The sequence below is a fragment of the Leptopilina heterotoma genome, unplaced genomic scaffold (assembly GCF_015476425.1).
Source record: "Leptopilina heterotoma isolate Lh14 unplaced genomic scaffold, ASM1547642v1 Lhet_63, whole genome shotgun sequence".
Classification (NCBI taxonomy): domain Eukaryota; kingdom Metazoa; phylum Arthropoda; class Insecta; order Hymenoptera; family Figitidae; genus Leptopilina; species Leptopilina heterotoma.
This window is the reverse complement of record NW_025111149.1, coordinates 3,454,806-3,470,865: the sequence shown is the minus strand read 5'-3', so window position 1 is coordinate 3,470,865 and position 16,060 is coordinate 3,454,806. Positions and strand designations below refer to the sequence as shown.

General features: G+C 23.2%; 1 protein-coding gene across 3 annotated transcripts in view; it reads left to right on the top strand.

The window, feature by feature from the left end:
• The window catches only part of LOC122509866 (cyclic nucleotide-gated cation channel alpha-3), a 400,219-nt gene that overhangs the window by 128,833 nt on the left and 255,326 nt on the right, over positions 1 to 16,060 (top strand). For all 3 annotated transcript variants that reach the window (XM_043624160.1, XM_043624159.1, XM_043624158.1), the window contains exon 3: positions 7,712 to 8,001. In XM_043624160.1, coding sequence (XP_043480095.1) covers positions 7,712 to 8,001 — 290 coding nt within the window. The remainder of the gene's footprint in view (positions 1 to 7,711; positions 8,002 to 16,060) is intronic.

The following is a 16,060-nucleotide window of genomic DNA, read 5'->3' as shown; positions in this document are numbered from 1 at the left end:
AAAGCATAAATAAAAACTTACGAAATGAAACCTTCAAGAATTGACGTGAACACAGTCAACAAGATTTTCACTTTTTATATAGTTCAAAAATTCGAAAAGCTAAAATCTATGACCTGGAAAGAAGCAGTTGAACAGAGAGAGAAAGAGTGGGAAAGAGCGTAAAAGTTAGGTCCTCCTTCGAATGACCGAAACTTCGTTGGGGTTTGAGAGTTGAAGTGACTAAAAGTGGACTTAAGAATGTCTTTCAGAATCCTGTTATAAAAGTGTCTTTCTATACCAGAGGATAGAAAGTTATTGACATGAAAGTAATTTTGGATTAAATGATGAAAACTTCTTTCTCCAAGGGGAACACAACATAAATATATATTGAATAGAAATATTGTTTTCGTCAAAGAGAGTGAAATATTTCTATTCTTTTAATAACGAATGATGATACTCAATTTATAATTCACTATGGCTCATGGTGTGACATATTATACACATTTTGTGTCATTCATTCATCAATCATAACTAGTTAAGGCGCATTTGATAATCGAGAAATCGAGAATTGAGAGACAGAGAGAGGATATGGAAACACAGTTTTGGTTGTTATCGAGTTCTGGTGAACGCTATTTTGAATGGATTGTGGATCATCGAACCATAACTCCAAGTTGCCTCAGCGTGCGGTTCATTATCTCACTGTGAAATCTAGTGATTGCGGTATGTGTACCAAGTGCATTATGTCTAGTTATACTCAGTTTCCGCAAACATTTGTTTATGAAGTTAAACTCGTTGCTTCAAAATATAAATTTAAATATGTCCCCGAAAATATTCTTAGAAAAATATCTGCTTAAACATCGGCGAAAAAAAAAAAATCGACTTCAACTATATTATAGTCATCTAGTTTGTCTCCGGGGGGGGGGGGTCGATTATTTAATTTCATTTCCACTTTTATTTTCATTTTTCAGGCTTTGCACTCCTATTAAAAACCTACTATTTACTACTTTTTCTTTTTTAGATTTGTGCTAAAAAAAGCTACTCTCCAAATTTGAATCAGTTAAAAATAACTGATTTATAAGCAAAAAATGGCACTAATTCAAATAGTACACACAAAAAAATATTTTATATATGAACTACAAATTTTATTATATTAGCAAAATTTTTAGTTGTTTCAGTTTAACTTTCACTATTCTAGAGAAAATTTTCGCTGTTCCAGATGAAATATCTTTTCCGTATAATATCTCTACTGACACTTAGTTAAAGATATCCGATTGTCAGTTAAAAATAACTGATGTTTCAGTAGATTTTTTTAACTGATTCAATTAGTTTAACTAATTTTTTTAGTTATTTTTCCTGAAAGTCAGTCATTTTTTCACTGAAAATAAGTTATTTTTAACTATTTCAGAAGCAAAAAGTCAGTTACTGATTTTTAGTTAAAACTATGATTTTTACTGATTCAAATTAAGAGAGTACTATTTTCTTTTTTTTTAAGAATTTACATTACTTTAAATCTGTTAACAATTAAAATAATAAAAACTATTTTTGAAAATTTTAAGAAAATTGTTCAAAACAGTTTAAAAAATTTTAATAATATTCTTGGAAGCTATTCAATTATTTTCAATTATTTAATAAAATTTCTAGCAAGAATTGAATTATTTTCATAAACAATAAAATTTTTTGCTGGAATGCAAATTATTTTAAATACAATTTTAATAAAATTATTCACAAAATTTTTTAATTATTTAGGAAAATTTCTCGTAAGAATTTCTTTTATATGAATACAATTTTTTTCAATATACATAGGTACATTTTTTTAAATTTTGCGAAAGAATTTAATTTTTTTCATATATATAATAATTTTTTTTGCTGGATTCAAATATTTTCAATACAATTTTAAGCAATTTGCATGAAAAATTTTATTATTTTAAAAATTTTATTAACATTTTACGCAAAAATTCCATTATTTTTACAAATAATATAATTCTTTTTGCAAACAGAATCAATTACTTTCAATAGAATTTTAATAAAATTGATTGTATAAGAATTTAATTATTTTAAAAAATTTTATTTAACAATTCTAAAAAGTTATTGAATTTTTGAAAAAGTGCAGTTGTAAGTTTTAGAAATAGTTGAATTTTAAAAGGATTAACTTTGAAGTTATTTATAATTTTAATTGCTGATAATAATTTAGGTTTTACTAGAAAATTAGTAAAAGTTACTTTATTATTTTTCCCTTGAAAGTGAAAATAAAAATCTGTCAATGTAAAGTTTATTGAAAATGAAAAGGAAAATAAAAATAAATATATATTTCAAAGCGAAAATATGAAACATTTCATTAATATATTCATTAATAGTAATAATAATAATAATTCATCGATAATAAAAAAGAAATTATTAATTTCTATAAAAAAATAAGCACCTATGTAAATTTTTTACAAATATTTACTTGAATTCATAAAAAAATTCTATTGAATTTTTCTTGTTAAATTCTATAGTCTATTCACTAAATTTTACTTAATATCACACTGAAGAAATTTTTTTAAATTCTTAAATAAGAAGCCAATCAAAAAAATATGTCTGAATTAAACATATTTTATAATTAAATTCCTATCTAATTTTTATTGAATCAAACTTTTTATGTATTATATCAAAATTATTATGTTTAATTCAAAAATAATTTTTGTTGATTGTATAACAAATATAATTATAATTATTTTGTTTTTTTATTTTTTTAATTTGATTATAATTTTTTATTCAAATATATTATTTTCTCAGTGCATTTTATGGAATCATTCTAGCAAAAGTCTAGAATTTTTGCAACTCTATTTTTCCCCCTTTAGATTCATAATAGTTGCCTTTTGGTTAACAATTGAAATAATAGAAATGAATAGCGAAAAATGTTTCTAAAGAGATTTTTCAAGATTTAGACGGTATTAAAATTGCAAAAAGAAAAAAAAATTGATGAAAAAAAAATGACGATAGAGAAATGAGTAAAAAAGCATAAAATCTTGGTGAGTTATTCCGTTCTTTCATCGATTTCTCTAAAGATAGTGCCCCCACTCGTTGTAAGTATGACAGAGAGCGAGCGAGAGAAAGAATTTTCGAGCTTAATCGGACCAGCATTTTCTGGCGACACTTTATCCTCTGATAGATAAAAACAAGGATGAAAACTGGGTCGTGTGTCTTAACTTGAAAAAAGGAGAAGGAAAAAAAGAGTACACGTCTCTAAGAGAGAGCGAGAGAGAAAAAGAGTACGAGAAAGAAAGAAAAAGAATAAGAAAGAAAAAGAGTGAGAGAGAAAGGAAAGAAAGAAAGGCGTTGAAAAGCATGAGAAATTCTCGCCACTGGCACGTTATCAGTGACGTAATTAGGCTGCTGCACTTGCAAACCTCGACACACTGACAAACAGGATAAAAAAAAGAAGAAGTAGAAGAAAAAAAATACTAAACGAAAACCACACTATCAACGTTAAACTTTGGTACAATTCACGTCTCCCACGTTTTCCGCTTTCCAGTCACGTCCCCTCGACACGTTTGTTATACAATATTCAACTTTGCTTTAATTAATACTGAATATAATTATTTTAATGAATTATAAATTAGGGTAAGTGTAATTAGGCCAAGCGAAATCTTTTTTTGTCCGGGTAATTTGAAAATTTTTCTGAAATAAAAACAAGGTCTCTTAATCGCTCGCTCTCTCTCTCTCTCTCTCTCTGGAGGGAACATTTCTGACAAGTATGATTACATTTTCTTCTGTGTTTACATCGCACACTTGTATTTTTTCTCCTTTTTTAAAAATGACATTTAGGGGAGAGTGGGGGAAAGGCGCTATGCGGGGCAAAGACGTTTTTTAAAATATCTCCTTTATTTTCTGTCTTTTCCAATTGGCATTAAAAATTAAGTTGCAATGCAATCAGACTAATTGATTAAAAAAAGAAAAACCTAAAAATATCAAATATTTTAAGAAATATAACAAAAAAATTGTTTTGCAAAAATAAAATGATAATTTTACTGAACAAACTTTTATTTTTTAATACATAAGTGTAAGTATTTAATTTTTAAAAACGTAACATGTAAATAAATTAAATATTTCTCTACACAACTGGCGTGGTGTTTTAGTTTAATTTTGTATCTAAATATTTGAAATTTAAAGTAAAAAAAAAGTTTGTTATGTGGGGCAAAGGCAATATTGAACATAATTTGGTTAAAAACAATTGAATATTCCAATTTTCTATGTATTAATTCACAATATAAGGTTAAAATCACTAAAAGTTTTTATTTTCTATTTAAATAGTTTAATTCTTTTAATAATATGTTGTTAACCTTATGTTTCGTAAATATTATACTAATAAATATCACTTGTTAATTTTTTTAAGGCTTATAATTGCTTTCTTTTAGAAATATAAGCGAAAACGTCGCTGCCCCAGCGTGTGGGGCAAAGGCATTTTTTGCATTGTGTTTAAATTTCATTAAATAATGTAATTATAATTTTAATATACTAAATATCAACTATTAAAATTTCTTGTTGATTAGTTTTAGAATAATGAAAAACAAAGACCGCATAAATTAATTGCTTAATTTAAAAAATATACATCGATAAATGTAAACCTAGCGCCTTTGCCCCACTCTCCCCTACGTGTGTAATTTTGTGTATTTAAATAAGGGAGGAGCGGTGCGCAAGCGCGAGAAATGGAGTGGGGACAATGAGAGCGAGAGAGAAGCACTCGAACTTCTCTGTCGCTCTCATTATCCTGACGCGCTTGCGCTCTGCTTCTTAGTTGAGTATTTTATTTATCAATTGAGTACTCTATGTAAATGCAATCACTTTATTATTTATACTAGCAAAAATTCGCGCGGCTAACTTCTTACTACCTTTTTTAAATAAAATTAGTAATTTTAAAAATAATAGAATTTAAAAATTTTCTAATTTAAATTGTTGTTGAAAACACTAAAAAAAAAATTCAATTTTGGAGAAATTACAAATAATTGCAGAAATTCAATTATTTTCAAAAAAAAATAAAATTCTTCTTATAAAATTCAACTATGATCAAAATTACAAAATTTGAAAAAATTCTCGTAAAAATCCCAATTACCTTTATAAATAACATAATTCTTCTCTAAAGTTCAATTATTTTCATAAATAATAAATTTTTTTAAAGAAATTCAATTATTATTTTCATAAAAAATAATTTAAAATTCTAGAAAATAATAATTTGAATTAAAATGATGAAAATAATTTTGATGAAGTTACAGTAACAATATTCTTATAAAATAATTATTTTATCTCTCGGTCATTTTTTAATTATTAATGAAACATGAAGAAATCGATCACTCCGAGTCTTCGACTCGGAGCAATCGATATCTTCATGTTTTATAACAATACTTTTATATATATGTTGTTTAATTTAAAAAAGGTTTGAATTTGAAATTTTTAAATGTCTTAATTCCTGTGGAAAATCCTGTTTCAAAAGTAAGATTAAAAATAGGAATTGTGCAAATATTTTTCTTCTTTTTCTAAAACAAAATAATAATTTTGTTAAAAAAATTGTGATTCATAAACAAAAATAATGCAAAATTAATAAATTTTCTATTTCTTAATCACAGTTGTTTAAGAATTCTCTAATTTTGTTTAGAAGTAAAGAACAAAAATCTGCATAATTTCAATTTGACAAAACATAATATTTAACAAAATTTTAATGAAACGAAGTAAAAAAAATCTGATGATTTCTATTTGTCATTACAATTTTGAATTAATTATAAAATAAAAATAATTATAACATAATAATATAATATACAATCTATTTAAAGATAGCAAAAAACAAAAGTATAAACAAAAGACAAAACTTCAGAGTTTGAAGGACATAAAAAGTGAATGAATGAAAGAACATTCAAATTATTATAGTTAATTTATGAATTGATACTTATTTATTATTTACTTCGTTTTTACGCTTTGTTTTTAATTTGATTGATTTTAATTTTAAATTGGTTTTTATTTTTTCATTATTTCATTTTTTCAATGTTTTTATTTTCTTTACTTGATTTTAATTTTTTAATTTTCTGTTTTATTTTGCTTTCATTTTTTTTGTTTCTTTCTATTTTGTTCTTTTGGTATTTTTTTTTTATTCTCCATGCTTGATTTAAATTTTTGGTTTTTTTTTATTTTATTTTTAACAAGAAATAAAATAAAAAGCAAACACATTAGTTATAAAATAAATTTATTTCTGCGATTTATTAGAAGTAGAATTCTATTATGTAATTATTTTTTTTTATAAAATAAAGAAATTAGAAAAATAACAAAGTACAATAAATAAAATAAAAAGAAGTATAATAAAAAAGTAGCAAAGAAAAATTAAAATCAAATTTAAAAAACAAAAAGTAATAAGATGTAATAAACTAATAAAATGTTTCGTATTAGTTTATTATATCTTATTATTTATAATAATATGTTTCTTGTTATAATAAATTAATAGAATTCTACTTCTAATAAATCAGAAATTAATAAATTTTATTACATTCTATGTTTGTATTCATTTTATTTGTTTTTTTAATTTTAGTTTATTTTGTTAATTTGTTTTTCTATTTTGTATTATTTTTTGTTTTCTTTTATTTTTTTCTTTTTAGTTAATGTAATGTTATTTAATATTTTCCTTATTTGTTTTTAATTTGTGTTTGCTATTTTATTGTTTCATTTCGTTTTATGTATTATATTTTGTTATATTTCTAATTTATTTATTTAATATGTAAATAAATAGATAAACTAATTCTATTTTTAATGAATCAGAAATAAATTTATTTCATATCTATTTTGTAAATTTTACTTCACTTTCTTTTGGTATTTACTTTTATTTATTTGATTTTCATGTTATGTTAGTTTTATTTTGTTTATTGTTCTTTTGGTTATTTTATTGTTTTTTGTTATTTCATTTTAATTTTTTAATTAGCTTTTTTAATGTATTTTGCTTTATTTTTTGTTTCTTTTAATTTTGTTATTTTGTTTATGTTTTAATTTTATTTCATTTTGTTTGTTTATTTTTCCTTATTTGATTTTAATTTTTTGTTTGCTTTCCATTTTATTTTTATTTCCTTTTAGTTTATTTTAACTTATTACCTCGCTTATTACTTTTTAATTTTCTTTATTTATTATTTGGTTTTAATTTCTGTTTACGTTTTTACTTTATTTTGTTTCTTTCCATTTTATTTGTTGTATTTTGTTATTTTTCTATTTGTTTAATAGAATATAAACAAATTAATAGAATTCTACATCTAGTAAATTGGAATTAACAAAATTTATTTATTATCTAATTTGTTAAATAAATAAATTTATTCATTACCTAATTTGTTAAGTTAATAAATTTATTCATTACCTAAGTTGTTAAATAATAGTAATTAATGATAAATAAATAATAAGTTAATAGTAAATAATTATAATATAAATAGATCATAAAATATGAAGTGTAAATACTCCTTCATTTTAAGCCATTTATAATAGAGAAATAAGTTTTTTTTTCTATAAATAAATAATCTCAAGTGTGAAAACCATTGCTAATACGATATAAATAAAAAATACAGTAAAATAAAAATCATTTATTATTCATAAGTAGAAGTTGTGTTTTCGATGTATATTGCTGGTTTATAATTCAATTTTTTTTTTTTTTGAAGAAGAAGAAGAAGAAGAAGAAGAATTTAGCGGAGAAAATTGGTATTAAAGAAAATGTTTTTTTCTGTTTTTTCAGCAATCGTCACGTCGACGGGCGGTGGAGGTGGCGGCGGCCATGCGGTCGATCGCCTGAGTGTTGGTTCAGCAGTCACATTGGGCTGCACGGTCGAAAAACTTGGCGAAAGAGTTTCCAGAACAGGAAATGGAAGAGGTACCAACAGAGATAGGGACGACGACACAAAGAGTGTGGAGAACGTGTCCCGAGGCGTTCTACCCTCAAGACAAAGTCTTCTTGATCTCGTCAGCAGTAAGTTCATGGGCCGACATACTCCCACCCACCACTACTATCACCATCAGCAACAGCAGGTTCGTTCATCCTATTTTTATCTCTCTTTCTCCCATTCTTTCTCTATTACTCTCTCCCTCTCTTTCTTTCTTTCCTTCCTCTTTCTTTTTCTCTATTTCTATTTTTCTCTCTATGTCTCTTTCTTTCTCTCTCACTTTCTCTCCTCTCTCTTTTCCCTCTATCTCCTTCTCTCTTTCTTTTTTTCCGCAACCGAAACGAATGCCAGTAAATTAACGTTTCCTTTTCCAACAGAACTTTTTATTCTGGAAAAAAGGGAAACTTTTTACCAAACTTGAAGAACGTTTAGAAATTATGAGACGTTATATTCACACTCATTTAGTATTTGGAATTCCGTCACTAATTTTTATATTTTGATTTTTACTCTATTTTCTACCATTTCCTCCATTTCCTACTCTTTTAGTCCATTTTTTTACTCTTGTTTTACTCTATTTTTTATTCTTGTTTTTTTTCTTTTAACTCCATCTTTTACACTTTATTCTACTTTTTAACTTTTATTTTTTTCTACTCTTTTTTTATATTCATAAAGTTTCAATAATAAGTTCCTAAACGTTCAGATGAAGGACAATATATTTTTGCTATTTCTTTTAATATTGTATATTTCGTTCGAAAAAGTTATTTTTTTGTTAAGAAAATTAATTCTTAGGGGGAAATTTTATAATATTTATAGTATTTTTAATATTTATAGTCAGTTTTTGAGAGGAAATCAATGGTTAGAAAATAAAATCGGTCAGAAATATTCTGCCATTTTTTGGAATTTTATTTTTCTTAAAAATTGATAGATTTTAAAATCCATTCGTAATTTTGTAGAAAATATGTTTTTTTATCTTCAAAAAAATTATCGCATTTAAAAGATTGATTTTTATAATTTTTGAAGTATTTTTTTTTAATGAAACATTGTTTTTAGGTTGAAAATGCTAAAAAATGTTATATTGTTATACCATTTTTTTATATGGACATTCTTATTTTTCTAATTTTAAATCATGATTTTTTAAAATAAAAATATAAAAAATTATGATTTAAAATTAGTTAAAATAATAAACAAGTGAATTTCCATAACAAAAAAACTATAACAATGGTATTTTTTAGTATTTTCAACCTAAAAACCGATTTTATTTTCTGACCATTGATTGTCTCTAAAAAAATTACGATAAAAATAATTTTACGGCAGATTTAAATCATTTTTTTGATATAATTAAAAATGTAGTCGACGTCTCCCCTTAATTAAATTAATAAGTGCTTAATTTGCATTTGTTTATTCATTCTTTAGTACTGTCATTTTTAGAAGTATTTAAAAAAAAAAAATTTGGTTCATTTGAACGTTTAAAATTTTAGAGAAATCTATTGTTTAATTTTTTTTTATTTATTCTTTAGATTATTTTTTTACACTATTTATCTCTATTGTTTTCTACTTTTTACTTAATTATTTAGTTTTACAATAATTTTACTCTATTTTTATATTCCTAAAATATTAAACGTTTTCATAGATGACAATTTTTTTGTTACTTCTTTTAATTTATATTTTGTTGAAAAAAAATTATTTTCTATAGGATATAAGAAAATTCTTAATTGAATTAAAAATATGTAATTTAAATTATTTTTTTATTTCAGTGTAGGTAATAATTTTTGAAAATATTTAAACAAAAAATATTTTGTTCATATAAACATTCAAAACTTTCTAGAAATTATTTTTACTTATTCATTTTTTAAAATTTATTTTTTAATTTACTTTGCTTTATTTTCTTACTATATTTTTTACTCCATTCTTACTCTATTTTTTACTTTATTTTTTACACTATATTTTTAATCTTTTTTATGTCTCTATTTTTTTAATCCTTTATTTAAATTTTTTAATCTTTATTTGGCTTTTTTTACTTTGTCTTTTAATTTATTTTTAATTCTTTTTATTCCAGTTTTTAATCTTTTCTTGATTTTTTTACTTAATTTTTAATCTATATTTTCCATTTTCTTTTGAATATTCGAATGAACGAAATATTTTTATCTGTTTCAATATTTCTAAAAATTTCCATAGTGCGATGAAGAAAAGTTAATTAAATATTTATTGAGTTAAAAATCAATTTTTTAAATATAAAAAAATATTTTGTGATAAAATTCAAATTGAATGGAGTAATAAAAGAATCGGCGTTTATTTCAACGTTTCTAAAATTTTAGGGACATTCTTTTTCTACTCTATTTTTTAATCTTCTTTTTTACATTTTTTCCCTTTTATTTTTTTCGTAAATATAATTTTTTTTTATTTATTTATTTATTTGTAATTTAACATTATTTTACAAATAAATAAATTTTTATTTCAAAATTTTCTATTCTAATCAAAAGGGAAATTTTTTTCTTTCCTTCAAATATCAATATTTCTTTATCTTTTAATATTTTGGTTATTGAATTAAATGGTAATTTTTTTCTATAAGATCTTTGTTTTTTTTTAAATTTGATTTATGGAAAATTGCATTTAGTAGCCACAAAAGATGCCGTGGAATGTGTTTAATTGAGATCGGGGACACATGTTACCAATCAGGATAAATCTAGAGCACTATAATTTAAAGCACAATTGTTCTATCTAATCTCGTATAGTCGTTAACGAACAAAACGCTGATAAGATAACCCGGCGCATTTCAGTCGAGTTGCATTTTATTGTTCAAAATTCATGAATTCCCATGAAAGCATTTTACATAGGCGGCAATTATTAATTTATTCTTTGAAAATTAGTCTTACATAAATGTTTTTCGCGATTAATTAGCTGCTGCTATTTTTTTCTTCATTTTTTTAGTGAGAATTTAATTTTTAATTTGGTATTATTAATACAATCAATAATTTTTACTATTAGTATTTCTTACTATTTGGTATTAATCTTTTAATTATTAATTAGTATTTTAGAAGGGATTTTATTTTTAATTTTCTGCTATTTTGTATCATTAGTACTGTTAATATTTTTTACTTTTCGGCAATAATACTATTAGTATATTTTTCTATTTTATATTATTAATACAATCAGCGTTTTATACTATTCAGTACTAATACTATTAGTATTTTTTTACTATTTGGTATTATTAATACTACTACTATTCCATTCTATTTAGTATTATTAGTACTATTACTATTCTATACTATTTAGTATTATTAGTACTATTACTATTCCACACTATTTGGTATTATTAGTACTAATATTATTTTTTATTATTTATTATTATTAGTACCGTCAATATTTTTTACTATTTAGTACTATTTACCTAAGTATTATTTTATACTATTTGGCATTAATAGTACTATTAGTAGTTTACACTATTTGTACAAATAATACTATTAGTCGTTTTTACACTAGTATACTATTAGTATTTTTTACAATTTGATTAGTTTAACTTTTACAATCTTAGACGTTAAAAAAATAAAATATTAATAATAATGCGATAAGGAAAAAAAGATTAAAGAATAAAAGAAAAGAAAATATTGGTGTAATAACAATAGTATATAAATGAAAAAAATGAATAGAATAATTAAAAATAGTTTTTAGTACAGAAAAGAACTTTTCCGTTTTACTTAAAATTAATGGACGACGTTCTTAAAACTCTTTTGTTAACTTAATCTCTTTAATGTAGACTATTAAACAATCGTATAAGATTAATTTCACAGATTAGCTCAATGCTATTTTGTCCTTTTTTTCGAAATCCCCAGTACGTATTAGTTTAAAGGAACTTATTTAAATTTATCGATTTTTTATTCCACTACTTTATTTACATAAAAAATCATGCGAAATCTATTTTGACTCTAAATGCAATTAACTAAATTTAAGTGTTTTTATTTTAAATAATCTCGATGCGAATTTAAATTTTCTGTTTTAAAATCTATTTTTACTTTAAATGCAATTAAGTTAAGAAGTTTTTTTATTTTAAATTTTTAATACATAATATCGATAGGTTGAAGAAAAGTTAAAAAAATTTTTTTTCAAAGACACCTAGTATTGTATAGTAAGAACAATTTATGTTTAAAGAAATTTGGAGTTATTTTTCTAAATGAAAAAAAGAGGGTCAATGGGGAGGGGTGATAAAATCAAGAAATCCGTATATTACATAAACAAGAGTGAAAGGGAGAATCTATAATAGATAGTAGAACAAAAGTAGAAAGGAAATAAATCCAAAACGGACGTTTTCTTTCTTCGATAATTAAATTAGGTTTGTTTAAAGACAGACATATAATCTACTTAACTTGAATTAAATATTGAATTCTTGTTACAATGCTTAAGAGAGAAGCAATTTCAAATCGAATAGAGCTAATTACTTTTTATTATATTATTATTGTTAATAATAATATTCTCGTTATTATTATTATTGATAAAAGAAATTTCTAAAACCATATAATTTAAATAATAAGTTTAAGATCTTTATTCTTTTATTATTATATTATTTATTTTACATTTTAATTTTATTACAATTTTTTAATTGTAGGTACTTTTTAAATTTTATAATTTTCGATATTTTCTAATATCACTGATCAACTAGAATTATGTGGAAAAAATCGCTTTTGAAAAATATGAACAAATTGCGGTAAAGAAATACTTTATTAGTGACGGAAAGACTAATAGGTGAAATTTTAATAAGTTTCTTAAATTTGAATTAGTTACGAATAATTAATAACTATGAAGAGGAAAATAAATTTTTAAAATAGAACAAAAAAATGTCTTTTGTTAGAAAAGCTTATTTGTTTGATTCTGATAAAAGATATTATGTTAAGATAACGATTGTTATTATTGTTATAATAACAATTATCATAATATAACAATAATTATTAATTATTATTATAAAAATTGGGTAAAAATTATACTAAAACAATTATTTTTACAACTAATTCAAATTTTGACAAAAAATATGAAGTGCAAAATTAGAAAAATGAATGCTTAGTTGTTAAAGTCTTTTTAAGAGTTTATATTTCAAACAAGAATTGCTTGATTATATATAAAGAAAAAAATTGTAGCTTGAGACGCACTTGCTTTTTAGTTTAGAAATGTAAATTCATAATTACAATTTTCGCACGAACGGTGACTAATAAAAGTTATTCTCTACTAAAAGAATAACATAATATAATAAAATTTTGTTGAAGAAGAAAAATTCGCATTTATTACACTGATGAAAAAATTTATTTGATTTCTGAATAAATTTCATTAGAAATTTCAAAGAACTTAGATTTTTTAAAAACTTCAATAATTCAAATTCTTTTGAAATTAGTTAAACTTTTTAATATGTATTTCATTAATTATTAAAAATAATGTATTTCTAAGAGAATTTTAGTTAAAAACACTAAAAAAATTGAATTTTGGAGAAGTTACAAATCATTGCAAAAATTCAATTACACAGGTTTACAAATTAAAAACTTTTTTTTGCCAATCGAACAAAACATTTTTTTTTCGAATAGTAGGTGTTTGTTGAGTAAGAAAATTATAGTTTTAATTTTTTTCCCTCGTGCAGTTTTTCTGTAGCTTCAAATTTTGCATTTTCGAGGTTCGACGCCACTTAAACTTACCTGTAGGAAAATTAGCTTGTCAAAATATAATAAATGAGGTATCATTGGAAAGGTTATTAAATTACCTTTCAATCCATAGGTCACAGAATAAAATTCAACAAAAATTGAGAGAGTTACAGTCGATTAAAGATGAAATTTCATGCCAATTTTGATGATTTTTAGACCTTTGAGTAACTTCTACTATTTTTTTCTACATCAAACAGGAAAGAATGTTTAGGTTTTAATTTTTTTATTGATAGACTATATCATTACACAAATTTTGAGTCCTTGTGGACCTCGATTGGATTAAAAATGACAATTCTACACTAAATTTAGTGAACGAAACTACATTCTTCATTTTTAGTATCCCTTAAACATTTGCAGCAAAAATTGAAGTAATAAAATTTAGTTAAGCTCTAAAGTTACTAAAATCATTAATAAAGGATTTCTGAAATTGTAGATTTCGAATGCAATATTAGTTTTGCAAATTTCAAAATGGCGGATCCAATATGGCGGGCAAGTTTTCAAAAATCGATGAAATTCGTCTCAAATTCGTTACTCGGGGGTTTTCGGGGTCGCTGATTACGAACCCGATGTCAGATTTCAAGAATTAAAAATGGCGGATCCAATAGGTGCGAATTCGATGGATTTTAAAAAACTCGTTCACCATTATGAGTCCATCATTTTTAATTTTCGAAATCTGACATCAGATTCGTAATCAGCGATCCCGAAAACCCCCGAGTAACGAATTTGAGACGAATTTCATCGATTTTTGAAAACTTGTCCGCCATATTGGATCCGCCATTTTGAAATTTGCAAAACTAATATTGCATTTGAAATCTACGACTTCAGAAACTCATGATTAGTGATTTCAGTAACTTTATCGCTTTACCAAATTTTATTACTTGAATTTTTGGTGCAAATGTTTAAGGGATACTAAAAATGAAGAATGTAGTTTCGTTCACTAAATTTAGTGTAGAATTGTCATTTTTAATCCAATCGAGGTCCACAAGGACTCAAAATTTGTGTAATGATATAGTCTATCAATAAAAAAATTAAAACCTAAACTTTCTTTCCTGTTTGATGTAGAAAAAAATAGTAGAAGTTACTCAAAGGTCTAAAAATCATCAAAATTGGCATGAAATTTCATCTTTAATCGACTGTAACTCTCTCAATTTTTGTTGAATTTTATTCTGTGACCTATGGATTGAAAGGTAATTTAATAACCTTTCCAATGATACCTCATTTATTATATTTTGACAAGCTAATTTTCCTACAGGTAAGTTTAAGTGGCGTCGAACCTCGAAAATGCAAAATTTGAAGCTACAGAAAAACTGCACGAGGGAAAAAAATTAAAACTATAATTTTCTTACTCAACAAACACCTACTATTCGAAAAAAAAATGTTTTGTTCAATTGGCAATTTCACTGCAAACCAGTGTTATTTTTAGAAGTAATAAAATTCTTCGCCGAAATTCAATTAAGTTCAAAATTTTTTTAAAATTCTCGTCAAAATTTTAATTATTTTCAAAGGTAATAAAATTCTTCGCCGAAATTCAATTATTATTTTAAAAAATTTTAATAAAATTTCAATTATTTTCAAAAATTTTGATAAAATTCTTGAAAAAAATTTCAATTGCTTCCAAAAATTTCCCTCAATTCAATGATTTTCAATATCTAATCTAATATTTTAATAAAATTTTGCAAAAGAATTCAATTATTTAAAAAGAAATTACCAAAGTTTTACGCAAACATTTAATTCTTTTTATAAATAATAAAAATTCCACAAGAATTCTTTTACTTACAACTTTTTTTTTTATCAATTTCTTCACAATAATTTAACTATTTTTATAAATAATAAAATTTTTACAGGGATTCAATTATTTTTATAAATAATCAAATTATTTTTACGAATTCAATTATTTTTATAAATAATGAAACTCATCGGAGAATTTGAATTATTTTTAATACAATTTTATTCGAATTCCTCGAAAAATGTAATTATTCTTAAAAATTTTATTAAAATTCGTCAAAAGAATTAAATTATTTAAAAATTGAAAAGGTTTCAAATTAAAATCTTTGAAAATTTAAATTTTTCATACTTTTAAGTTTTAACTAACAATTCTGTAAAATTTTAATTTTTTTGAAAAAGTTTCATCGCATTTTTTGTTTGAAATTATTTGAAGTTTTTATTTTCTAATATTTATTTCATTGAAGAATTTCCGAATAATTGAAATTTCGTATATTGTAAACAAATGGATTTGAAAATTGTCAAAGAACTGTTTCAAAAATCATTAAAAATAATTGATTTCAAGAGGAATTTTAGTTTTTTTACTATATATTTAAAAACAATTAAATTCTTGCCATGAACGTTATTGAAATCTTTGAAAATAATTGAATTGTTTCGAAGAATTTAAAAAATTTTTTTTAAAATAATTGAATTTCTGCGAAGAGTTTTATTAAAATTTTTGGATATAATTTAATTCTTGCGAAGAATATTTATATTTTTGAAAAATTACAAAATTTTTCTGAAAATAATTGAATTTCTGAGAAA